General features: G+C 42.1%; 1 protein-coding gene and 1 long non-coding RNA gene across 6 annotated transcripts; one reads left to right on the forward strand and one right to left on the reverse strand.

Moving 5' to 3' along the window:
* Positions 1-6,878, reverse strand: LOC127583794 (uncharacterized). 5 transcript variants are annotated; one of them, XM_052040158.1, is made up of 4 exons: positions 6,818-6,878; positions 6,553-6,607; positions 4,594-4,823; positions 1-2,594 (listed from the first exon to the last, which is right to left on the reverse strand). In XM_052040158.1, the coding sequence occupies exons 1-4, from the start codon at positions 6,845-6,847 to the stop codon at positions 2,274-2,276; spliced, it is 636 nt and encodes a 211-aa protein (XP_051896118.1). In that variant the 5' UTR covers positions 6,848-6,878; the 3' UTR covers positions 1-2,273. The 5 variants fall into 5 exon arrangements, 4 of the variants coding, with proteins under 4 accessions (XP_051896118.1, XP_051896117.1, XP_051896116.1 ...); XM_052040157.1 differs by having other exon boundaries at positions 6,705-6,821; XR_007958300.1 differs by lacking the exons at positions 6,553-6,607; positions 6,818-6,878 and adding an exon at positions 5,781-5,852.
* Positions 6,487-27,409, forward strand: LOC127583795 (uncharacterized). Its single transcript, XR_007958301.1, has 2 exons — positions 6,487-6,626; positions 26,315-27,409. It is a non-coding gene; the product is annotated as an uncharacterized LOC127583795 (long non-coding RNA).

The following is a 27,409-nucleotide window of genomic DNA, read 5'->3' on the forward strand; positions in this document are numbered from 1 at the left end:
CATAAGCATAAGAATTTTATTTCCGGGAGGCACTACAACATATGAACTACAAAGAAAAAGACATTCAGGTATTTATCCTGAAAAAATATATTCTCTAGACAGTTAAGACAAATGACACATAGTTAACTGGAAAACTAAAGTTCAGAATGATTTGAATAAAAACTATTCTCACATTGGCATATTTCCCAGCCTGTGAGATTAAACAATCTAATCACTCACCAGCACACCAGAAATAGCTGAAAAAATGGAAATGTGCCATTTCTATTTTAATAAAGCTGAAAGTGTAAAAGGTGTCAAAGGAATTGGTTGCAAGAAAGCAGCAGACTGTTGCCCCTTCACCAATGAAAATTTGGTTAACTGCGCAAGCACCAACAAGAATACATAATTCTTCTCTCCTTACCACTCCTTCCCAAGGCAAAATGAAATTGATGGTTTATTTTCCAACTTGATGTGCATGAACATCAAAATCATTTCAGTCTTCAATGGAAAAGAACGTCAAGCTTACTGACCTACATACAAGAGTAAATAATGTAGATAAAGCAATCCAGAGCAGTATATTAAGGTAGTGTCGACCAATCCATTCTCCACTACTCACATATTGGAAATCAATTTGTAGCTAATTGCAGTTTTAATTCAGTAACTAATAAATGAGCAATGAATTTAAGCCCTGTGTGTGATCTTTGTATTAATACATGCTTGGTACATGTATGTGAACTTTAAACCTCACATGCATTTGTCAGTCAAGTGGCAACATGAAGGGCCAAAATATGCAAGTATTTTTTTTGATTATCATATTGTTGTATTTGTTTAACTGGTAAAATGTTAAAACAGCACTCAAATGCCATGGAAACAGAAGCAACACTGGATAGTTGCTCAGCCAATCAGAATTGGGCTAGCAAATGTAAGCAAGTCCAAACAATAATATGCAGCTTCAGCAGGGCACTTCATTTCCAAGAATAAGCAGAGCTAAGAGTAAGCAGGTTGTATTGGATGGTGAGCAGGGGTAGACCTCACTGTGCAAGTCAACGTTTGTAGTAATCATTCTGATGAAGTCAATATGCAATCAAAATTGTTGTAGAGATGTGTTGTGGTGAAAGAGGAAGACCACAAAAGTTTCATACTGAAGAGTGGTTTGATTGTTTGAGGGAATAAAACCATAAATTACATACATCTGGATTGTATAAAAAATGAATATTAAAATTGGTCTGAATGTCTTTAGCAGTTTTGCTGTAGCATTAACTATGATTTGTCACTGATTCTCTTTGGCTCATGACAACAGGGTAAAAGACACGGCAAACAACACAGTCAGAGGTGATATCAAAAATTTCACACGTCTCAACATAAGAATATACTTCTGACTAAATAAAAGGTATCAGAAGGAAGAGTTGGTTGAATCCTGTAATAAGGGAAGATTAGTTTGTTCAGGTAGATAAACCAAAGTGATTCAGATCGCCTCTCCATCCATATTTATTGCCTGAAATCAGGAAAGGGTAAATTGGAGCCTTGAGTGGGTGGATTTTTAGATAACTGTTTACATTCATCGTTGGTATAATGGTGGAATTTGCTGACTGGTGTACGCTTTACGTGTAAATGCATCATCTCATCTCCAACCTTACAAGGAGAAAGCATTCCAAGTATTAGCAATTGTGCTGCATGTCCACAAAAGTTAAAGTATCCCAAAGCTCAGTGTGCTTAGAGTAAATGACAATTTGATGTCACCTTTCGAAGGATCTTTTCTATGACTCACCTGGGGTCCTCCTTATCTGCATGGCTTAACAAGCTTATCCAGTGATCAGTAAAGAGGTACAGGCCAGGAAGACCGGGTTCTATCCTCGTCAGAGTAGATATTACTCCTCATCTAAGTGCTCTTGGTTTACATGAGGGAACGATCACATCAGGTACTTCTGAAAAGTATTCAGCTGCTTTCTCTAAAAATCTAAATGTGTGGCTATTGGCGGTGACCATCTACCCAAGCTCGGACAGTCTACCAATACACAAAGTGAGTGAATCATACGCATTGCACAGAGTGACCAGCACATAGTACCGGACCCCAGCAAAAATGCTTTATAACTGGATGGAAAGGGGGAAAAAATTCCAGGGAAAATTAATGAAAAAACTTGGAGCAGCAGTGATTCCAGTGCTCTGGATTTGGATGTCTTTCCACCCTGGCTTTACAACATTGTTCAGAGGAACTACTCTCATTCAAACAACCAAAATTATTTACAGGTGTACAAGAAGGAAAATATGTTCTCAAAACACACTTGATGATTATTTCAATAATCCAAACATTCATTTAGGTTTCCTCTCCAGATATCCTCTGTGAGCAATCCAGTTGAATAGTCTTTGTACTCTGGGATTGTAAAGCACCCATTTTCGGACATGGAACCCATTTCCATGTTTTCTGGCACGTAGGAAAAGATGGAGTAGATTGTTGATGCGCAGCTGTAGTGTTGGTGAGTAAAGTACTCTTCAGAAGTTGGATAAAGGGACTTAGGTTCCAAGTGTGAAGATGGACAGAAGTCTTGTGGAGACAATGCAACACGCTGGGTAGAATATTCATAATCCATAGAAGCATGTGCAGGAGATCCTGAAATCTAAGAAGGGAATGGTACGATTATACATGTGTACATTCTAAGAGATTTATGTCTTCAATTTTAATGAATTCCCATCTCTGTGACGGCTGGTTCAAGCCCCATTCTAAGATATAAGCTAGGCTGATATTGCAGTGCAGTACTGAGTTTATTACATCCTTCAGTGCATGGAGCCCTTACCTACTTGATCAAGTGGGAATGAAATATCCTATGTCAAATTGTAGAGAAACCGGTGGGGAAGTAAGTACGAGTGGAGCAGTAGGGGTTGGGACAGCTGGAGGTGGACTCAGCTATCCAGTTTAACATTGATCATTTAACCACTGACCTCAAAGTAAATGAACTAGGCAGGCTTTTTCTACAGTTTTACAAATTTCCTGCCATATTTATCTATATTTCACATCTAAATATTAATTTATGAAGTTCTTTAGAATATTTTGAGGAGGTGGAAGGAGTTAACTAACCATAAGTTGTTTTTTTATTGGTCAGGTTTAATACTGCAATGATTAATACTGCAACAATTTCTCCTGGTGAGTGCATACTTGCATATGCTTGACTGGACTCATGCTGGTAAGAACAAGATACAGATTTCAGAACAACTTCATATGTAATCATTCTCCCTGCAGCCACTGAACACTCAGTGTCATTCACATGAATGACTGTTATACTACAAAGTAAAGATGATTTAATAATCCCAATGAACCTATCACAACAATTTAAGTTAAGAGCAGAAAAGTTCTAATTCTCAGGAACTGCTTCTGAATTAACTCAAGTATGGGAAGAGTTAAACAACACTGGGAGTCTGGTTGGTAGTCCATCTTATCATGTAGGAAGAAAGGCTTGTACTTACACAGCCTTTCACAACTGTAGGCCTCGTCAAAGTATTTTGCAGCTCACAAAATACTTTTGGAACGATGTTAAGTCAGAAACATAGAGAACAGAATTTTGTTCAAGGGCCCTCACTAAACTCCAGGTGGTCAAAGGATTACAAAGAAAACAGGCTTGCATTAATATGGTGCCTTTCACACCCCTTTCAGTGAAGTACCTGTTAGATTTAGACACTGCCCAAGACCCTGCTGTAGGACACAGAACACTCAACATCAACCCCCCTCAAAGAGAAATGCCAAAAGCTTTAAATAATGTTTTTACAATTTTAGTTGAATGATAAATATTGGTTCCAGGACACAAGGAACAATTCCCTTGTTTGAGAAATACTGCAATGAGATCCTTTGAGTCTACTTTTGGAAATAGACAGGATTTAGCACCTCCCCCAGAGGACACCTCCAGTAATGCAGTAATTCCTCAGTACTAGATTTTGATCTTCCTCTCCGGAATGGAACTCAAGCATCAAATGTCTGACTCAGAGGTAAGGGGACTAACAATAGAGCCATGGCAAAAGGGAATGTGCTTCTACAGAGAGAAGAAAACAGTTCTTGTCACCAATGAAGTAGGTCGTGTTACAGTTGGCTAGAGATTGGGCTTGTCTTTAGGGGTGACAGATAGAAAGATAACGATCAAGGCCGAGATGAGGAGAAGTTTCTTCTCTCAGAGTATGGTGAACCTGTAGAATGAAAGCAGTTGAAGTCAAATCATTAAACGTATTCAATAAGAAATTGGATATTTTCTTTATGGCTGGAGGGATCAGTGGACATGGGGAGAAAACTGTAACAGTTACTGAATTTGGATAATCAGACAAGATTAAATTGAATGCTACAACAGGCATTGGGGGAGATCGAATGGCCTGCTACAGCCCCTATATTTGTTTCTATGTTGTTCTATATTTATTCTATAATATTTCTACCCTTAACATCTCAGGTTTGGGAGGACACGTTCATATACACGACTGGGTTTCCTTAATGAATAATTGGATTTGGGCAATTGAAGAGTTGGTTAGATGAGATCCCCCTATAGAACTAACGTTACAGGGAATAGTATAATCATCGAGCGTGATGTCGGGAAGTCGATAAAAGTGCGGTGGAACTGAGGTGAAGGTGAGTTCACTTACCACAGCTGAGTGACTGCAGTGAGATGGTGTCTGGTAATTGACTGGGGGGCTGCAGAAGTTCGAAGTGTACGAATTGTAAGAGCTCTCAGTGCAGAGGTCAGACAGACACGTCTCATATACCTCGTCATACAAGATCGGGTTCTGCTCATGCGAAGCATTCTCTGGGAACTGGTTATTCTCATAAAAACTGGATTCACAACCGTTAGGTGGAGGGTAGACATCCTGGGGAGCTGAAAAATCAAAAGCAGAGAGTGATTTAACAACATTTTTTTCTTGGCTTCCCTACGTGGAACTAGATGTAAACAGCTACAAATTTATGTGTTCTGAATGTGGATTGGGATTATTTCAAATTCGTTAAAACAGTCTTTCCGTTTCACGAGGTGCAATGTGGAAAAATCAAAGTGAACTACAAATGCTGCAGATCGGAAATAAAATCAGAAAATACAAAGTGGAATCCTTGGAAAATATCTTGCAATTTAATTAAATAGTGTGGAAGACCGGACGCAATCCACACTGGACAAGAAAGGGTGGAACTCTTTTGGGGAAAGAAGGAAGCTTCTTCTGATTTGGCTTTTGGCAAAATAACGTGGGATTGTTCACGCTACATAAAGTACTGTAGATGAGCGGGGCTCACGTTAACAGACCAGGAGAGCCTCAGTGGCTTGAATTGTTTGCGTCTGCAATGGATTTCGGGCTGAGGATTGTGACAGCGTTGTACATAACGCTGTGAACTGACCACTTCCAATCATTGCATTCAGCGAGTCATAACTGCCGGTCAATGTAACCTGGTAACTTTAATACTCTTCTAGAGGACTTGCTAATTGCTGTTGGTTCGAATGGAATCCACTGCATTTCAGATTTGTTTTGATTACTTTTCTTTACGTTAGGATATGCCGAGCCCAGGGCAAAATATTCCTTAAAGTACAAGTACAAAAAAAGCTTTAAAACTCACCAAGCCAGGCAGCATCTGTAGAGAGAGAATGAGAAGTCACCAATCAGAGTTAACCTCCAGATCGATGCTGCCTCATCAGTCCCGATTAAAGGTCATTGAGCCGAAACTGTTTCTCTCTCCATAGATGCTGCCTGACTTGCTAGTTCCAACTATTAACTTCAGAATTCCAGTATCAGGGATGATTTGTGTTCCTTGAATCAGGACCAGAATCATTTAAAATCTCCAGTTCTCGTACCGTTCCCTCAACAATACTTCCGAACATTCTGCAGGAACCTCCTCACCAACTGCCCCATGAAACAGATTCAACCTAGCGGGTATCACTGATGCTTCCCGAGTTATAGCCAATTAAAACAAGACAGTATGTGGCGTGCCATTGACTACAATTCATTCCGCTGCTTTCTGAATAAAGATTTTTGGGGGGGGGGGGACTTTTTGCTATTTAAATCTTAGGGTCAACCACGTTTCTGCTCCGAGGTAAAACTGGCAGTGTAGAATGTTTTAAGTCGAGAGGTGGGTTACTCTGTATCATGTGTAGACTGGCAGGTGAACAAGGTTTGTGAAGAACGGGTAACTCGCTCGGTTTTCACTAAGAGGTGAAATATCAGCGTCTTGGAGAGATTCATTCATCTGATGATCGCCTCCTGCCTGGTAACGGCAAATGAAAGGAATCCTCAGCCAACAACAGCGGAGCTGCAATGGTCACAGAGGAGAACGCTTCAACCGTGGCTTCGGATTTTCAGCTTGTATCACAGCCTGGAAATGGAGTCACCCCTTGATGGTGAGATCGGTGGATGGCGGAGCGACCCCAGAGTCTGATTCGTTCCAACCCCCTTCATCTGCATTCCATTATCCCTCTTTCTGTGTTTGATTGGTGGATTGACTGATTTATGCACTGTCTGTACTTTAATATTAAAGAGGTGGGTGCATTATCTCTAAAGGCTGCAGGCTGAATTTTTTGACCCTCTGTTGGAGAGGTGGATGCTGTTTCTTCGGTGCCTTGTACTGACCTGAATGCAATGGAACGACTGGCTCGGCGACCTGTGGACTGTTAGCTGCGGTAAACTGGAAATCAGAAAACAAGGTGGGCTTTAGACAAACGCTAACTAACATAACGAACAAAACAAACAGCCAGCAGCCAGGATGCATTAAGTTATCTTACACTAATATCAACCAATGCATTTAAAGTTAATTTCATTTCATAGCTGTGCGTGGCTAGCGAACAACAAGAGTATTTCCGTCCAGATTTGTTTGAAGTGTGGATAATGATCAGACCGTTTTTTTCCCCCGAAACTGAGCACTCATCCTCAGATCATTAAGTGCCTCCCTGGGCAGAATGTGCAAACAGTGAGTTGTGGTGGAGTTTGGATTTAGATGGAAGTTTTTAACGAGGTCCCCAGACAGACCCGAGCGTAAAAGTCACAGTCCCTGTTTCGGAGAGTAACACTTGCCCAGGTTTCTTCACAGACACGTGATTTAAACTCAAGCCTCCCCGGATCGGATTTCCATTACATCACCCGTGCCCTGCTCTCTGTACAAGAAACCCGTGGTCTTTTTCTATTAATTTTAGCTCAGAAAGATGCTGGGAGTGTAACGGCGGTAACCATTCAAGCAGTGTGTGTTTTCGAATCTAACCACTGTCAGGACCCAGCACAGTAGTAATCTGTCGCCGTAGGCACCGGTTTGAAGTAATAGTTGGGTAGACAAGGCGCCTCAGCCTCGGGCGTAGTCCGGCCGATGTTTTACAGACAGATCGTGTTCAGAGTCCGAATGAAGTCGGGACAGCCTCGCACTTGTTCAAAAAAGATATATTTGAATAATTTGCTTCTCAGACATGACGGCGGTATCAGTGGTGACACCGACTGGACTTATTCAAAGTCAGGTGTTGAATCTGGCAGAGATTCGCCCAATCTTTGGCCAGGGTTGGAGGAAAATTCGTGCGTTTCCATGAATTATTTCGGTGGGCTTTATAACCGCTGGGGGAAGGCGGCAGCGGGCGAGGGTCTGACAGCCGGCGGACTGGAGCGGCGAGTGGACTCGACAGTCATGAACCACCCAGGGACCCTCTAACTCCGCTTCACTGTGGTGCTTCCAGAGGTCTCCCCCCCCCCCCCACCCCTCCTCTCTCTCTCTCTCTCTCTCTCTCTGGGGCATTGCTGAATATCTCTACAGGCTGTTTAGTGTCTTGAGAGAGAGAAAAACAGGTTCGCGTTCAAGATCACTCTTCAGCGAACACATTTCCTCTGTTTCCCTGTCCACAGATGCTGCCTGACCTCCTGTGTTTCCAGCGTTTCTTTTTATTTCAGACATCCAGCGTGTGCGGTGCTTAGCTTTAGTTGTGCACTCATTGTCAGAGATTCCATTTCAAAAATGGTTTTCCAAATATAATCGCAATTTCGATCTACATGAGCAGTCGATGTGATACTTGTAAATTAACTAACACGCACTATCTCAAACCACGTCTCTCTCGTTGGCCCTTGCCTAACTGATACACTGAAAAGAGGGGCGTGTGTTTGTACGGCAGAAATTGAGTAAAGATCCGAGAGCAAACACGAGGAATCTGTCCTGGGACATTTTTGATTTCAATTCTGTTTACTGAACAGATTTTTTTTTAAACAGCCAGAGACGGGATAACCCTACAATCACAGTGGTTTCCAGAGGAGTATTGAGATACATTCAATAGTGCAGGCCCCAGTTTTGCACTGGTACTGTTTTTTGAACATCTCGTTGACAGAAGTGTGCACCAGTTTTAAGACTGGTACTTTAGTCGGTGGTCATCACTCACTGACTGTGTGTTTTTGGGCAGTGTGCTGCACACACCATACAGAGCCAAATATTGCTGTTGATGGTGCAAAATGTGGAAGCTGTTGTTATGGAGGTTGGGAAATGAATGAAGGACAGTTTCACTCCCAGCATTTTACCCTAACAGTGGGTAGGAGAAATAATCATCTGCTGACAGTGCATACTTAAATTACAAGGGTGTAGTGATCCCATACAGATCAATGGATCACCTGCATATTTCTCAAATGAAATGTTGCTCTAGTCCAGTGTTTTTTACACGGGGAGTAACACATGGAACGCACTGCCTGCAGAGGTTGTGGAGGCAGATACATTAGGGACATTTAAAAGATTCTTAGATAGACACATGAATGATAGAAAAATAGGGGGCTATGTGGGAGGGAAGGGTTAGATAGATCTTAGAGCAGGATAAAATGTCAGCACAACATTGTGGGCTGAAGGGCCTGTACTGTGCTGTAGTGTTCTATGTTCTATGAAATAGCAGGTCTGGCTGGAGTTGTAAAAATCCAGTTGTGAGTCAAACAGGTGTTAAGGTGGCATTAAGGGGGAATTTCATAGTATTCAGTGCCCTGGTGGGTTAGAACAGCAATTAAGTTCAATGTTAGACTGTTAACATTTTGAAAATGCAAATGCTAAACACTTTGCAATACACAATAAGTGCTGGAGGAACTCAGCAGGTCAGGCAGCATCCATGGAGGGAAATAAACAGTTGACGTTTCAGGCCGAGACCCTTCATCAGGACTGGAAGGGAAGAGGGTAGAAGCCAGAATAAGGTGGGGGAAGGGGGAGGAGAACACACAGGCAGGGGATAGATGAGTTCAGGTGATAGGTGAGTCCCGGTGAGAGGGGATGGTAGGTGGGTGGCGGAGGGGGAGAAGGTGTAATGAGCTGAGAGGTGATACGTTGAAGAGGCTGAGGACTGAAGAAGAAGGAATCCGGTAGGAGAGGGCAGTGGACCATGGAATAAAGGATGGGGGAGGGGAGGAGAGGAGATGGGCAGGTCATCAAGGCAGGGGAAGGGAGCCATAGGAATAAGGGAAGACAAAGGAGTTGGGGGGGGGGGAGGAAAGGAAGGAATGGGGTTATCAGAAGTTAGAGAAATCGATGTTGAGGCCGTCAGGTTGGAGACTCCCAAGGCGGAATATGAGGTGTTGTTCCTCCAACCTGCATCTGGCCTCAACGTGGCAGTAGAGGAAGCCATGGATAGACATGTCGGTATGGGAGTGGGATGTGGAATTGAAGTGGGTGGCCACCAGGAGGTCCTGGCTGTTGCGGCAGAGGGAGCGAAGGTGCTCGACAAAGTAGTCACCCAATCTGCATCGGGTCTCACCAATGTACAGGAGGCCATACCGGGAACACCGGATGCAATAAATGACAGCCTCGGACTCACAGGTGAAGCACTGCCTCACCTGGAAGGACTGTCTGGGACCCTGTTGTATGTAAACCAGTGCCAGAATTTCTACAGGATTTTTATTGAAACTAGGCTGATGTTTCAGATGCCCCCTACTTCCAGTGCAATGTGCACATTGTGCATCATCAACATTATCTAATGTTACTCTGCAAATATAGAAAAAGACAGATTGTATTTGTTAATGACAAACAAGATGCTGGAGGAACTCAGTGGGTCAGGCAGCATCTGTGGAGGGAAATGGACAGTTGACGTTTCAGGACGAGACCCTTCATCTGGACTGGACCTGAAACATCAACTGTCCATTTGCCTCCACATGCTGCCTGACCCACTGAGTTCCTCCAGCTTCTTGTATTTGTTAGTGCCTTTCACTTTCTTTCAGAACCCCACAAAGTGCTTTACAGGCAATGAAGTACTTTTGAAAGGTCATCATTGCTGCCAGACAATTTATTTATTACAAGCAATGTCATAGTGACCAGACCATCTGTTCTTTTTAGTAATGTTAAGAAGGGGATTGGAAGTGGTTGGACAAAAAGGAAACCTCGAGCACATGGGTTATGGAACCCGTTGTGCCCACCTATGAGGACCACAATTTAATTTCTCATCTAAAGCCCAGCACCTTGAAGTTGAGTACTGGACTAGAGCAACAGCTTAGATTATTGCATCCAGGTCTCCAGAACAGAACTTTAAGCCAGAACCTTCCAACTCAAAGAGCAACACGGAGACACAAGAGAGACTGCAAATGCTGAAATCTGGAGCAACACACAAAATGCTGTAGGAACTCAGTGAGTCAGGGAATGTCCATTTCCTCCACAGATGCTGCCTGACTCACTGAGTTCCTCCAGCATTTTGTGTGTTGCTCAAAAAGCAACAGTTTGACCAACTGAACTGTAGCTGACACTTTCAAGTTCTTAATACTATGTTAATGTAAATATGAAGTGATGGACTCTGAAATTCAGAGCTCTAGTACTCAACCTCAAGTTGCTTCTGAACGTTTTAATCAGGAAAAGGCTAGCTAGCCCAACAACTCTCTTCAGATTTAAGATTCCAGTTTTCATTTTCAGGATGGGGCTTCAGGAAATCTGAAAGTCTGACACATCAACAACAATAAGAACAACCTGGTTAATTTAGTGAAGCATTCCTAGGTGCTTCACAAAATGGGTGTCACCAGCATCTCGTGTTAAGCCAACACTGAATTAAGACTATCTCTAGGAACTCTCATTCTAAATGGGCAATCAAAGTGACATTACTCTTTTTGCATTAGCAAGTTTTTGCTGGATTTCTTCCTCTTTGTTCTTTAGATTGAAGATGATGTTGCATCAAGCTAATCCTAAGTGATGAGTCCAGTTGGCTTCTGTTTCTGACTGAAAGTTGTGGGTTCAAATCCCCCTTCAGAGTCTTAAGGACAAAAATCTAGACTGGACTAGAACTGAGGGAATATTGCACTGTTGGCAGTGCCAACTTTCAGCTAAGATACTAAACTAAGACTCTGTCAGCTCTCTCTTAATGCATGTAAACAAGTGTATGAAGAAGAGCCTGACTGTTGTCTATATACTGTATGTGTGTGTGTATGTGTGTGTGTATATATATATATATATATATATATAGTCATAGAGTCGTACAGCATGGAAACAAGCCCTTCAGCCCAATTCCTCCAAGCTGACTGTGTTGCCCAGCGAGCTAGTCCCATCTGCCCGCATTTGTCCCACAGCCCTCTAAACCTCTCCTATCCATGTACTTATCTAGATGTCTTCTAAGTGTTGCTCATGTGCCTGCCTCAACCACTATTTCTGGCAGCTCATTCCAAATACGCACCACCCTTTGCATGAAGAAGCTGCCCCTGATGTCCCTTTTAAATCTCTCGCTTCTGATCTTAAACCGGTGTCCTCTTGTTTTTAACACCTCCTCCCTGGGAAAAAGATGATGTGCTTTCACTCTGTCTATGCCCCTCAATCTTATATACCTCTACCAGGTCACCCCTCAGTTTCCTACGTTCCAGGGATGAAGTGCTAGTCTACGCAACCTCTCCTTGTAACTCAGGCCCCCAAGTCCAGGCAACATCCTGGCAAATCTTTTCTGCGCTCTTTCTAGTTTAATAACATCTTTCCAATAACAGGGTGACCAAATCTGTACACAAAACTCCAATATATCACATAAATAACATCACTAAAATAGACTTTCCTGTCAATATCAGATTGCTGTTTGTACAAGCTCACTATGCACTGATTAGCTTCTTTGCTTCCCATATTACAACAGTAATTGCATTTCAAAAATGCTGCATTAGCTTTGAGGCATAAAAATGCCACATGAACGCAAGTCTTCCCTTCTTTAAGTGACTAACATAAGAGGCTAAAACATGGACTAGATAAAAATTCATTATAGATGTGCCTATTTCCCCAGAAGCAAAATCACTTCCACACACACCTCCCCCCAACACAATCAATAATTACAGCAGAATATTAGTACCTTTCAAATTTTTGACATAGCTGTGATTTAAAATGAATTTTTACCTTACTGCCAGAATTCAGTCTGGGTTGTGAGGAATTTGGGGATAGGGGATAATGCGATCATTTGAATTCGCTCAAGTTGCACGACAACAAAATGCCTATTGAACACAGGCAGAGCATAAACATCATGCTCATGTTTGAGTGTGCAGTGGAAATATTTTATAGAACAGGATAGTATAACTTTGTCTGGCATAGCTGAAGTTGCTTAGAGACCAGCTCTTAAAAGTTGTACCAGACAGTGTTGAAATTGAAATCATTTTGATGCCGACATTCTATTAATTTTTCAGGCTAGTTCTAACAAGTTTGAAACATTGCACATTTTCATCCTCGCAGTGGAGTCCCAGGTCTCCAGAATTAACCTGAAAATACATCAACATCACTCACTGTAATCATTTTCACCAACTATTTGATGGATTATCTGCTGAATTTATTTGTGATCCTATCGTGCTTTTCTGAACTAGGGTAATGGTGGGAGCAGGCACGGTTTAGAGCACAGAGGGAAGGTCAACAAATCACAGATCAATGCAATAACGAGGGGACAGAGTGGTCGTTTGTGGCTCAGTTGAAAAGCCTCTGCTATTTCCTGAGTCAATGTGTTCTGAACCCCAGCCCCAAACCAGCAGTTTGTGCACAGAAATCTAGACTAACGCTGTAATGCAGCACTGAGGGAGAGTTGCTCTCTCTAAGATGCTGCCTCTCAAATGGAATGATAACCAAGTTCATATCCACCCACTCAGATGGATGGGATTCTAGATTCTAAGTCACCATTTCAGAAAAAAAAATCAGTGTTACCATTGCATCCTGGCCAATATTTAATATTCAATAATAAGAAAAAAACATAACTGTCCACTCCAACATTGGTATTTGTGGGAACTTGCTGTACACAAATTGGCTACCACATTTCATACTACTGTGACCTCATTCCTCCATCAGTGTGACATGTGATGACATGAAAGGGTGTTGACCAATTGTAATTTATTCTAAGATTTGAAGTCAAATGTAGCTGACTGATTTCATTAAAAACCTTCATTCTCCACACACCCTTTTGCTTAACAGGTGCTATTCTGAAGACTGCAGTGACATACGCTTGAAACTTTTGTATCAATTCTGTTCAAAATTGCATATTTGTCCTAATAATGACTTGGACAACATGGATGCATGTGTCAACATTATTGTGATACGTATCAAAGTAAGCTAGCTTTTGGTAATAGTGCAGGTATATCAACATACAGCTGCAGCAGAAATGTTACATGAAGCTATTTAGATTGCATTGCAGCTTTAAGGAATTTTTTAAGTTGTAAGGACTAACTTTTTTGTTGCTTAGGGAAGATCACAGAATAACTTAAATTTGAAAGAAAATAGTGATCTCACTCGGTAGTGCAGCAAGTGGGTATAGGAAATGAAATTGGTACTCTGCTAAAATATGGTCTTCTAACATACATTGCAGGCACCTGTGCTATCTACCTGCTCAGCTGTGCCATCCTCCTGTGTGGATTCTTAAGCATTCCTTGGCTAACATCTTTGAGTTTTAAAAGCACAAAATTTCAGCCAGTAACAGAAAATTAAAATTTTGCTTTTTGTATACTAATAGACAAATCTTCTGTTTAATTTTTCAAATCATTTTAATTTTATTAATCATCGCTACCCCTATTAGAATTGGAATAACACTTACACAAAGGTATTCTTAGTGGGTTACCACAGCACAAAGTGGCAATAGGATATAGCTCATCGGTCGCTTCAAAAGCTGAGTTGTGTGTGGAGGTGTGGGGCTTGGGGGAGGGAGTGGGATCCTTCATAAATGCAACTGCATCATCATATTATGATTATGAAGAACTTTCTATCTTCTAATATCTTGAGAGCATTGCAACTACAAATAATGGTTTTATAAATTTATCTCTGGTGCTTACTGGAAGCACGAAAAAGTACTGGGCAAGCTATTTTGGGTTAATGAATAAACTGTGGTATTTTCTGAGTCTAACTTTTGATTCAACACATGTAGGTGCATGTACTTGCATTCAAAGCTGACCAATAATGATGCTGGCAAAATGCTTTTTCAGTATCATGCCATCAGTTTTGTAACCATGGTGTATGTTGATAGAACAAAGCCACATTACACTCTCTGCCAATGGGAGAAGCAAAGGACAGATGTTCAGACACTGAAGAGCGTTCAGCTGCAGTGAATCTGCAACTAACTGAGAACTCCTGGCCAACATCTATCTCTTGGTTGACAGCACTAAATCATTCACACATCCCCGTCTTTGCAGAAAGTGGCTGCTCTGCTTCCTACCTTGTTGACTTCCAAAATTGCTTTATTGGTTGAAAAATGCAAAAGTATTCTGGATATCCTAAACTTGTGAAGGGCATTATCCATACGCCTCTGAAAACTGGGTTATCTCTAGACACTAGAAAGACACGACCAATGATGCCTCATAAAATCCTTCAAATTCATCGTGAGGATGAGTGAACCAACATCAGCATCTTCTCCCAGGTCAACATCCTCACATTGAGGTCCTATCTACCCTCAGTCAACTTCAGTGGGCAGGCCATGTCTTTCATATCCCAGAATCAGACTCCCAAATAGACACTATACCAAGTTCTGTCAGAGGAAGAGATTACCAGGTAGATAAAGGAAAAATCAAAGACGTTCTCAAAGCCTCCTCAAAGTAGAGAAGCAGGATTCAAGATGGCACAGGGAATCTTGGATCCATGTATTGGGAGCACACCAAAGCCCAGCATTAACAGCAAAGGAGTGCACCACCTCACAAATTACCCACCCATCCATCCTGATAGGTTTAAGTATAGACCCTCTGTGGAAGAGTCTGCAGTTCTCACATGGACCTCATCATCACCCTAGAACCCACAAAACTAGCTGCAACATAGCAGCACAACTTGTTGAGCTGCTGTCTCACAGCTCCGGCAATCCAGGTTCAATCCTGACCTCCGGTGCTGTCTGTATGGAGTTTTCCTACAGTGCAGAAGGTTGTCGTTGGTTACAACAGGATATAGACAGGATGCAGAGCTGGCCTGAGAAGTGGCTCAATCCGGAAAAGTATGAAGTGATACATTTTGGAAGAACAAACTTGAAGGCGGAGTACAAGGTTAATGGCAGGACTCTTAGCAGTGTGGTGGAACAGAGGGACCTTGGGGTCCAAGTCTATAGATCCCTCAAAGTTGCCGTGCAAGTTGATAGGGTGGTTAAGAAGGCATAAGGTGTGCTGGCCTTCATTATTCGGGGGACTGAGTTCAAGATCAACGAGACAATGTCGCAGCTCTATAAAACTCTGGCTAGACCACACTTAGAGTATTGTGTTCAGTTCTGGTCACCTCATTATAGGAAGGATGTGGAAGCTTTAGAGAGGGTGCAGAGGAAATTCACCAGGATGCTGCCTGGATTAGAGAACATGTCTTAGATAGGCTGAGCGAGCTAGGGCTTTTCTCTTTGGAGTGACGCAGGATGAGAGGCGACTTGATAGGGGTGTATAAGATTATGAGGGGCATAGATAGAATGGACAGCCAGCACCTTTTCCCCAGGTGGCAATGACCAATACTGGAGGATATCAGTTAGTTAGAGAAGGAAAATTTAGGGGAGATGTCAAGGGTAGGTTTTTTTATTTACACAGAGTGGTGGGTGCCTGGAATGCACTGCCGGGACTGGTGGTAGAGGCTGATACAATAGGAACATTTAAAAGACTCTGAGATAGGCACATGGATGTATGGAAAATGGAGGGTTATGGGCTGTGTAGGAGGGAAGGGTTAGACTGATCATGGAGTAGGTTTACATAGGTCGGCACAACATTGTGGGCTGAAGGGCCTGTACTGTGCTGTACTGTTCTATGCTCTATGTTCATGTTCTGCCTGTGACTGTGTGGGTTTTCTCTGAATGCTCCAGTCTCCTCCTCTGAATGCAGATTGGTAGGTTAATTGGCCCTGGTGTAGGTGAGTGATGGGATTCAGGGTCAGTTGATGTGAATAAGGGTGAATAAAAAGGAGCAGTGTAAATGGATCTTTGATGGTCAGAGACATTGAGTTCAAGAGTCAGGAAGTTATGTTGCAGTTTTATAAAACTCTGGTTAGGCCACATATGGAGTATTGCATTCACTTCTGGTCACTCCATTATAGGAAGAATCTTTGGAGAGGGTACAGAAGAGGTTTACCGGGATGCTGCCTGGATTAGAGGACGTGTACTATAAGCAGAGGTTGGACAAACTTGGGTTGTTTTCTGTCAAGTGGCAGAGGATGAGGGAAAACCAGATAGAAGTTCATAAAATTATAAGAGGCATAGATAGAGCAGACAGCCAGTATCTTTTTCCCAGGGTCGAAATATATAATACTGGAGGGCATGCATTTAAGGTAAGAGGGGGAAAGTTCAAAGGAGACGTGTGGCAAGTAGTTTTACACAGAGTGGTGGGTGTCTGGAATGCACTGCCAGACGTGGTGGTGGAGGGAGATATGATAGATGTGTTTAAGAGGCTTTTAGATCGGCACATGAATATGCAGAGAATGGAGGGATATGGATCATGTGCAGGCAGAAAGGATAAGTGTAATTAGGTATCATTAGCTTAATTAGTCCAGTACAACATCGTGGGCCGAAGGGCCAGTCCCTGTACTGTACTGTTCTGTGTTTCATGGTCCACATAGACTCAGTAGGCAGAGGGTGTATGATAAATAAGGAGGAATTCATCCTGGATACCAAGGGACTGCCTAAGAAGAAGGTGATAAATGCAAGTTATATACATTAAGGAACATCTTGGCTTATAAATTTGATCAAGTTTTTCAATGTGACTGAGAAAATTGACGAAGTAATATTATGTATGTGGATTTAAAGCCACTTGATAAAGTACAACTTAATTTACTTGATAGCAAAATTGAAGTACATTGCAGTTAACATGATTTCAAAATTTACTAAGAGACCAAAAGCAAGAAGGTATTATATACAAGTGTTTTTTCAATTGGAGGAGAGAGGCTGATCTTGGCAGTAGAGGTTCAATTAATGCAGATGATGGAAAGTATAAATGTGGTAAGAAGAGAAAAGGACAGAAAATCAAACAAAAAACTACAGATGCTGGAAAATCTAAAATAAAAAACAGAAAGTAATGGAAACACTCAGCAGGTCAGGCCACACCTGTGGGAAGAGAAACAGAGTTAATGTTTAAGGTTGAAGTCTCCGTCAGAACGGGAAAGGACAGCCTCTTTATACTGGCTACCTCCCCTCTGTCTTTCAGTCCAGATGAAGGGTCTCGACCCAAAACGTCGACTGTCCATTTCCCTCCATAGATGCTGCCTGACCCATTAACTTCTTCCAGCTTTTCGTGTGTTTCTCCAGATTCTAGCACCTGCAGTCTCTCCTGTCTCCAGGACAGAAAAGAAGCTTGTTAAGCTGCAGGGATGGCAAGGGAAGGGGATGTCTCAGACAGAGTAATAAGCTGAAAACAAGGTTATCAGGTCAATGAGTGAATGGGAGCAATTGAAGAGTGAGAATGTGGACAAAAGAACATTGACAAAAGAATGTAGGAGATGCAAAATACAGAGCGGGAAGACATGCCCGGCAGGTCAGGCTGGACATGTCCTCCACTCTCAGAGGAAAAAAAGACTAAAAGGAGAAAAAAACCAAACAAGCTGAGCCAATATCACAGATGCACGACTGATACAGAGAAATAAAACTACCTGAAGTTGTAGAATTCAGTACTGAAGACTGCAAAATGGAAAATGAGGTGCTCTTCCTCAAACCTGTGCTAGATCTCATTGTAACAGTCTAGGAGGCCACAGACCAATAGATCAGAGCGGGAGTGGGATGGAGAATTAAAGTGGCAGACAACAGGAAGCTCAGAGTCACCCCTGTGAGAAAAGGATTGGACAGAAACCGACCTGTGGACAGGAACAGAGCAATGAAATGGGCAGACAGTGCATAGGTGAAATTAATGCGGTGGGGGGGGAGGGTATGAAATAATGCATCACAAATAATCTTCTGATAAGATTATTTCAGGTTATCTTCTTCAGATGTACTTTCAGGTTAATGACAGAGGAATATAGACCTGGAACGCTCCATGATGTAGTGCAAAATGCAGACGCTGTTTCAAACGTGTTAAAACTCAATTGAGAAATTTACGGCATGTCAGCATCACGGAATGATTCAAAGATTACATTTCAGAGTGTAACAACGTGATATTCAAAAACAAGTGCAATTATTAAGACGATGTAAAACAAAGGTACCATTTCAAGGGAGGGTCCAAGAACTGACAGGATTGGGATATATGTACGCAAATATGGTAAGACAGGTTGAAAATATGTAAATCACTGGTTTGGCCTCAGCTACTGTAATGTGTCCCATTCTGGGCTCCATGGTTCACGAAGTTCATTTCGGGGAGTGTGGCAGGCAAAGGAGATTTGCCAGAATAATGCCAAGGTTGGGGGAGGGGATGATGTTGTGGGCTTCACTTGGGTGGAGAGATTGGAGAAGCTGAGATTATCCTCATTCAGGAAGGTCGAGGAAGAGTTTAACTGAAGTGTTCTAAAATCATTGGACGTACAATAACCATGGAGGACGTGTGTCTCTGACAGGTTAGATAACCATGGATTTAAGGTATTGGCAAATGTACAGAAAATGAAGAGTTTTTATGCAGTAGGTTGTTGGGATCTGGAATGCACTTGCAGGAAAGCCTGGTGGAAGCAGATCCAATTTTAAATTTCCAAAAGGAATTGGATATACACTTGAAGTAAAAATGTGCAAATGACAAAAAAAAGGGGGATTGGGAGGAGCTCTTTCAAAGATCCAGCACGAGCACAAATGGGCCAAATGGTCTTTTTTGCCATAGGATTCCATGAGCCTGTGTTAGAATGTAAGGAGTATGAGCAGGGCCCCAAAAGTCAGCTCTGCTATTCAGTAAGATCATGCTGATCTGACACTAGCCTCAGTTCCACTTAACAACCTGTTTTGCATAACCTTTGATTGTCTTATAGACCAAAAGCCTTTCTAACTCACTTTGACTGTCTTCAACGCCTTGGCCTCTAGAGCTCTCTGGGATAGAGAATTCTCAGAGAAGAAATTTCTCCTCGTCTCTATCTTAAATGGGAAACCTGAAAATATGCCTGAGTTCTACATTCATCCATGAGGAGAAACATTCTCTCATCATCTACCTTCCCAGACCCCTCAGAATCTCCTACTTTAATAAGATTATCCCTAATTCTTCTGAAGTCCAACATGTATAGATCCAACTTGATCAATCCTTCCTCGTAAGAAGTCTCTCAGGAATCAACCTAATTAACCTTCTTTGAACTGACTCCAATGCAAATATATCCCAGCTTAAGGGAAGCAAAACTGTATGCTGTCCTCCAAGTATGGTCTCAATAATGATATGTGCAGTTGCAACAAAACTTCTCTATGTTTATTCTCCATCTCCTTAGCAAGAGAGGCTAATATTCCATTTGCCTTCATACCTATCCATTGTATCCTCACGCTAACCTTGCATTGAATGTATGAAGGCAACTAATGCTATTCTGTATTTTCCTCTCCAGTTAAACAATATTGTGCTTTTCTAAACATCCCACCAAGGTGGATAACTTCTCATTTCCCTATATTATATTCCATTTGCCAAATTTTTGCTCGCTCACTTAACCTATCGATATCCCTTTGCAAAGACTTCATGTCCTCCCAACCTGCTCTCGACCTGTCTTATGCCATCAGCATATTTGGCCAGAACAGACTCAGTCCCTTCTTCCAGATCGTAAATATGAAGTAGAATGAAAACAGTTGAGATTTCAGCACTGATCCCTGTGGCATCTCACAAGTTACAGTTACCGTTTATTGTGACTGCTGACTTTTAGCTTACCATTCCTCTATTCATCCTAATACGGCCCCCAATGTCATGAGCATTTACCTTGTTAGAACATAGTGCTAAGCTTTCCAGTACCAAGTGTAATGTATCTGAAAGAGAGGTACAATTGTGTTGCACCTTTCATGACCTCTGGATTTCAGAGAATAATTTAACACCCAGTGAGGCACACTTGATTAATGACCAGTGAGGTGTAGGCAATGTGGTGTAGGCAATGTGGAACATCACACAGCACTACAACCAACAATGTGACGTTGGTTGAGGGATAAAAATCAACTAGAAAAGAATGCTCCTTCCCTTCCCAATCCAGAGATTTAAGCACAATAATCTCAGCTGACACTAGTTCAGTACTGGGAGGTAGCATATGCAGCTAGCAGGTGGCTTTTGGATGAAGTGTTAAACTGAGGATGGACATAAAAGAACACACAGCATCATTCCAAAGCAGAGTAGCAAGGGGTCTCTCCTGTGTCTGGCCAACACTTATTCCTCAATTAATATCACTAAAATGCTATCATGATCATTATTGTTGTTTGCAGGACCTTGCTGTGCACAGAATACTGCATTTTATTCATTGCAGAAATGACTGTACAAAAATAATTGTCCGGTTGGCTGTAATACATCTTAGCATCCTGCAAGTTGCTATGTAAATGCAAACCTTGATTTTTTTGCTCTTCTTCAGAACAATGCTACAGAAGCTTTTATATTCACCTGAAAGAGCAGGCAGACCATTGGCTTAGCTTCTTATACAAGGAGAGCAACCTCCTGGTTTTTGTGCTAACATTTCTGGAGTAGAACTTGAACGTACAGTTTCTGTCTCAGTCAAACCAAGTTGACAGCTGGAAGATGCAGATATTGGCAACTGTTATTTTTCACCGTTGCCATGTTTCATGAAATGAACTTCTACACTGAAAAGGTTGTGTTTGTTGACCTGAATGGTCCTGCGTATTATAAGGTTGACATGCAAAGGAGATATACATACTGCTGTGGTGGTTATTGTTGCTGCTTGAAGTGCCCTCCTCTGTTGCAGAAGCTCCTTAACTGTGATCTTCACCCTCACTCCTTGATAAACCTTCTGTTTCTCTGCTGAAGAAATTAAAATGTGACTAATAACATAAGTGAGCAGGCACATGGTTTCTGCATGAGGAATACTGCACATGCCAGAAATCTGAAATAAAATCAGAAAATGCTGGAAATTCTCAGCAGGACAGTCGGTGTCCATGGTGATAGAAACACCAGCATGTCTAGCATTTTTTTAGTTTTAGTCACAGGGTTCCTGTCTTGGCCTTTTAAATATGAACAAACATTCAAATCAATTTCATTCTAAGAAACTAAACAATAAAATAAAGAAGATAAATCATTTGATTTTTCTCAAGGTGCTTTGCAAATTGTTTTTGATTGTGAGAAACTGAGACAGGGCTCCAGAGAGAAAAGACCTATTTTTGGCACAGCCAAGAAGCTGCAGTGTGTAATCAGCTTTTCCCATTGTGTTGGGCAGTTCACTGGAAAATGGTTGAATATTAAGGGGAGGCTGGTCGGAATGGGGAGCATTATTCTGACTAACTCATGACTAACACTGCTCAGTACCCAATGTCTTTTTTAAAAGGGCAAATTTGAAAAGTATGAAATATGTTATCAAACAAATTAAGATAATCCTGTTCCCAAATATAAATTAACATTTATGAACATGATACTTACAGTGACACACAGTCATGTTTTATTAACATTCAACGTAAAATTTGTAAATATATTGCACAAAAATGTGGCAGTAATGATCCATAAATTACAAAAAGTAATGGCTTTTACTTCCTGGGGATGTAAGAATTCTAAAGTCGCTCAAGTGTTGTCACTGTTTTATTGTGGAGAAACCGAATTGCACCCTGCCAGGTTCCAGAATGAGAAAAGTGACCAGACCATTTATTTGATGGTGTCAGTTGAGAAGTAAATATTGAACAGGGCATTGTGATGAATTCTATTTCTCTACTTCAAAAGTTTCTGTCGTGTTTCTTTTAATTTCTGCCTGATGCAGAGACTCTGGTTCGTACCTGGAGAAGGCTGAAAGTTTTATAGCATAATTTTCCACACATGCTACACTGGACCCACAGACTTCATAATAGGTGCAAGTCTCTGAAGTGGGGTTTTAATTCACTACTTTCCATAGAATTGCAGTCAGGAGTTTGCTTCAGGAATTTAAATTCAGTTGCTTTTTGAGGAGTACATTAAGCAAACTAATAGGATGCACAACCACAGGCACCTGAGTCACTACTACGGAAGCCCAACCATGCAGCTTCCAGCCCTGCATGTGATTAAGTTGGTGGTGCTTTTGCTTCAGAGTCAAAACATTCCTGGTTCAACTCTCACTCCAGAGAACTAGGTTGACAATTCAGTCCAGTACAGAGGTTGCTTTGCACTGTCGGGGGTATTGCCTTTTACGTGAGATATTACTTTGAAGCCCTTTCTGAGTTTTCAAGGAATCATAATCCCTCTGAGACTATGTTGGCAAAAAGCAGGGGAATTAACAGATAAGTTTATTGTCATGTACACCAGAGTGCAATGAAATTCCTTGCTCTCGGGAAGCTCACTGTACAAACAGTTACATGGTGATAGTACGTACAACAATAATGCGGGAACGAGTGCAAAACAGCAGAATGGTACAAAGATTGTAGTGCAATCTGAAGTAGTGCAATCTGACTACTACAATCTGAAGTAGTCTGAGAACGTAGCAGAACCGGGAATTATTTTGGATACCCTGAGCAATATTTATCTCTCAAGAAACACTTCTCAACATATTTTCATCTGCACAAATTATCTTCAGTTTGAAGGAGGTTGCTGTAAGCAAATTCGCTGATCAATTTCCCTCAGTGCAACAGTGGTGCCTGTTCAGGCCTTCAGTGGTATGGGAAAGGTGCTATATAACAGCAAAACCCTGCTTGGGGCTCAAAGTGCTTGGAAGTGCAATCGGGACTTTCAGGACAGGTGAAGGAGTGTTGCCAGTGATGGGAAGATGCAAATTTCTGCCCTGCTTTCCTTCCTCAATTAACTTAGTCAGGCATTGCTGAAACTTAATACTTTGGAACTTGAAGGCACAACAGAAATTTGGGCAAGCTCTTTATGTTTTATTTTAATAAGGTGGTTGTTTTGCTTCTGATGTAGCCTGGGTATCTCTCAGAATTAATTCAAATAAAATGCACCATCCAGAACTAAAAATTAAAATTGCATTATCCATTTTGAAAGCTCCTGTTCAATCTGTTTCTCACCCCAATCCATTCCATGTAACAATAAGCCAAACAAACAAAAATCTCCTTGACTTCCACCAAACCAAACTTACTTATACCTCCGGCCGCATTTGGGAAACATAATCTTGTTTGGATTATACATTTTAGTCAGGAGAAAATCTATATTCAAATAAAGTGGTTGAAGGGAGGGAGAGGAACTTCTTTTCCATGCTTCCAGTTTAATCATTCTGGCTGAGCCTGCGGGTTTTAAGAGTCTGATACACATCAGATATGTAACCGCATGAACTGGAAGCTGCACGCTTACCGTCGCTGGTTCTGTTTACCCTTGGGGTCAATTCGATATTACACCTCAGAGCGCATGGCTCATGTTATCTAAACCCTAAATCCCTCACTTCTTGGAATTTATTCTCCAATCGGAAATCTCCAGGTACAGAGGCAATGGAAGTGCTGTTGCTCTCTGACAGATGTGTGTATAAAGCAAGACCATCTCAGTCATGTCTGTATGTTGAAGGGTGGGGGAATAAAACGCTGGGGGAACTCAGCGGGTCAGGCAGCTCCTGTGGAGGGAAATGGACAGTCAACGTTTCGGGTCAAGACTCTTTCATTTCAGTCTCGACCCGAACCGTTGACTATTCCTTTGCTTCCACAGTTGCTTCCTGACCCACTGAGTCCTTCCAACGCTTTCTGTGTCGCTCCAGATTCCAGCATCTGCAGTCTCTTGTATCTTCCCGTCCCCGTTTGTTGGGGCTGGGTTAGCTAAAGCCCAGAGTTCCTTTTACCTCAGAACTTCTGCTGAGGGATTGCATTCTTTCCTAACCAAATTTGACTCCGTGAAACTGCACCGGCCAAAAGCCAAGTCTGAGTCCAAGGAATCTGCCGGCCAAAGCTACCGCGGAACACACCAGGAAAGATCCCAACCGAGTGGTTGGGACGTGCTCGGAGCACGTTTCGGAAGCTGGAAATCCCAGTCCTTCTATGAGTACAGTTGAATAATAAAAAATGTCAGTATTTGTATAGACATGTCTCAGCGGCAACCCCTCGCTAGCAGTTTTAGGGTGCTGTCTCCCTGGAACTGACAGTAGATTGCTCTGTCACCTCTCCCTCTACAACATTTTAGCCACCAGATGACCAAGTCCTCCCCCTCCAGCGGACGGAGTCACCTTGAACCGCGTTAGAGTGCTCCAACTGGGACTCCGTGCCAATGAACTATCTTGTGCGTGGGTTCCGTTCGGCATTGAATGAGTTAACGCAAGGCGTCAGGCTAGCTTCAGAAACACGGATCGATCATCCCCAATACTTCCAGCACCCTTCCATTCTCGAATAACCCCCGGGAGCGGGGATAATCTGCCCACGCCCGCCAGTATGTTCGCCCCGCTTCCCCTCCACGGCCCCCCGGCCGCCCCGGGAGCGACGACCACCAAGTCACCCGCCGCTGCTTAAATCGTAAACACGAACTAATTTTACGGCAGAGACTTCTCCCACAACGCGGGTTGGGGGGTAACAAATGTGCGGGAGTTCCTGATTCAAAATTTTTCCAAGCATTTTCCTCTGATAAAAGTAAGCAGGAGGCGAGTGAGCGCGGTGCGAGGCTGCGGACTGGGAGGTGAGTGAGCGTGTTGCATTGCCTGCGGAAAAGTTGTTTCATAAGCAGTTTGGTGGATTATGAAGTGCTGGAGCACGCACTCGGCAAGTCTGCTTCTCCTTGGAACTGCTCTCGGTGAAGGAACATTGAGCAAAAGACTTTAGGTAAACGTTGTACCCAGTGCACCGAATACTTGTAAGCCAAGGCTTTGTTTAGAAGTTAGCTAGAGGAGGAGATTTACTTTTTTTTGGTATCATTTTACGGAAATCCTCCCAGACAATCGCAACTGTTCTTGGGGAGACTAACTTGAGCAATGTGTTAAAGAAAATCTAATATTTAGTTTTGCAGTTTCGGACAGACTCCTTTTTCTCTTAAAGGACTGTTTTAAGGGTTGCAATTTGTTGCTCTGTTCGCAGTCCTGTCAAATGGTGGTCCTTTACCCCGTGAAGACAGTCACAATCCTGAGGGCAGACCTCCTCCGCCCCCCTTCCTTCCTATTCTAACCTCTTTCTCTCTCTCTCACTCTAGACACCTGTGGAAGGTGTCTGGCTAACAAGATGTCTCCTTCCCAGAGTCACTTCCAGGCAGATGTGGCGAGTTCGCTGCCCTCCACCTGTTGAGATGCGCCCCCCTCTGTCCTGAACTTGAAAACGCAATGGGCTTCGAAACCCAAACTTACAAAACAAAAGAAACATCTATGCGGCATTCTTCGGGTTTAAACTATGCACGTTGCAGTCGAAAAAGGCTTACAACTGTATCTCACAAGCAATTCCTAACATCGAAATTAAATGCAAATGAATATATTTAAAAATCAGCAAATACAGGTAGTTGTATTTCTACGATTCTTGTGCCTGAACGGTTAAAATGTAACTACTCATAAAAAGTTGCCACCGACCCTTAACATCTCACTGTTTTTGCATAGAAAGTGAACCGGTTAGGTCTAACGTACAATTATAGCAGCCCAAAGAAATCTCTTCCCCCTTCCCTCAACTTTCTGCTTTGTGGAAACACGTGTCTCTTTTACTCCCCCCCCCCCTCCCCCCTTTGAGGGTGTGTGGAAGGGAGACGAAAGATATATCTTAAAAAAAACACCAGTTCATCAGAAAAGAGTGAACGCAGAAAATGTGATGCTTTCAAAGACTCAACAGAGCCTATACGGTCTAAAATTCCCTTCCTTGCAAAAAAAAAGCAAGAAAAATGATCAATAAAGGGCTACAATCAAAATAGCAACTCGTAAATATACTTAATTATTACTTAAAGTTACCGGGAATTAAATGCACCTACAATTTTGAGGTAACAAATGTGATATTTAACCCTGTGGGTCTTGTGCTGAAGTTAAAAAAGGCACATAACGGATTTCAGCATTATGTGATAGGACCGAGACAAACACTGATTACTCTCTTTCTTTTTACAGGTGAATATAAAGCGAGACAAGACAAGAAAAGCCAGCGCAAAAAGAAGATCCACAAGAGAAAAAAAAAATTCTTACCAGACATTATAGGATTATTTGGCTGTTAGCTACAGGAGAGATGATCGTGTGGCCTCAAGAAGTGAATTTTAGTCTTCAGATTTGTTCACAAGAGTGCAGTATTTTTAAAATTATGCCAATTTCTTCCCTGCTGTGCCTATATTTGGATTACTCACAAACAAAATTATTGCACTATAGCTTGGGATATAACTTAGAGTTTAGGAGCACACTTGCCGACCTTTTTAAAACCCCTACAATCCAATGATTTGACAACGAATGATTGCGCGATACTTTCAATTTGAATATTCAAAGCCTAGACAAAAAGACTGCTCTCTTTTTGATACACTGTGCATTTCCACGTACTAAAGCCTTCAATGGAATAAAATACAATGTAAAAGTGTGGAACTTTAAGCAGAATTTGGCACATTTTCGTGATTTTAGCAATCTTTGCCAGAAGAACATGGAGAGGGCCAAACATGTCCATAATTTTCCATCTGCCAGGGCCTTTTTGTCTCAAACCACCATCAGTTTCACAAACATGATTGCAGGGGACGCACTGCATCTTTGGATATACTTTAGCTTCCAGTTTTACTGTAAAATGTACTATTCATTCACATTTTGGTGTCTAACATGGCAGACTGTGGGCGTGGCCTAGACCAAAACTTCATTCCATCACACAACTGGAACTGAAACAGCAAGTGGTGCCTCTCTCGTGTTTCCGCAACTGCCTTTCACTGCACAGAGTCTTTATTAATGTGCGTTTCTTACTAAATTCATTAATTTCAGGCTGGGATGTTGGTGAAGGCCTCTAGACCACAAACCAGAGACTGCCTGCCGTTTAATCCTCCACCTGCAGCGACTGGTCACCATTCTCATTTGATCCATGTGAATCCGTTTATAAATTTCTAATTTTTTTTGAAGAAATTGACCAGATTCCAGGGCACAGACAACAGAACGGTGTGCTTTAAATGCATTGTGTCAGTGTTCACAGTTTTTTTTTTAATTTTGTTGTGGTATATGATAAAACTGTTCTAAAGATGA

Source organism: Pristis pectinata, chromosome 27 (assembly GCF_009764475.1).
Source record: "Pristis pectinata isolate sPriPec2 chromosome 27, sPriPec2.1.pri, whole genome shotgun sequence".
NCBI classification, from domain to species: domain Eukaryota; kingdom Metazoa; phylum Chordata; class Chondrichthyes; order Rhinopristiformes; family Pristidae; genus Pristis; species Pristis pectinata.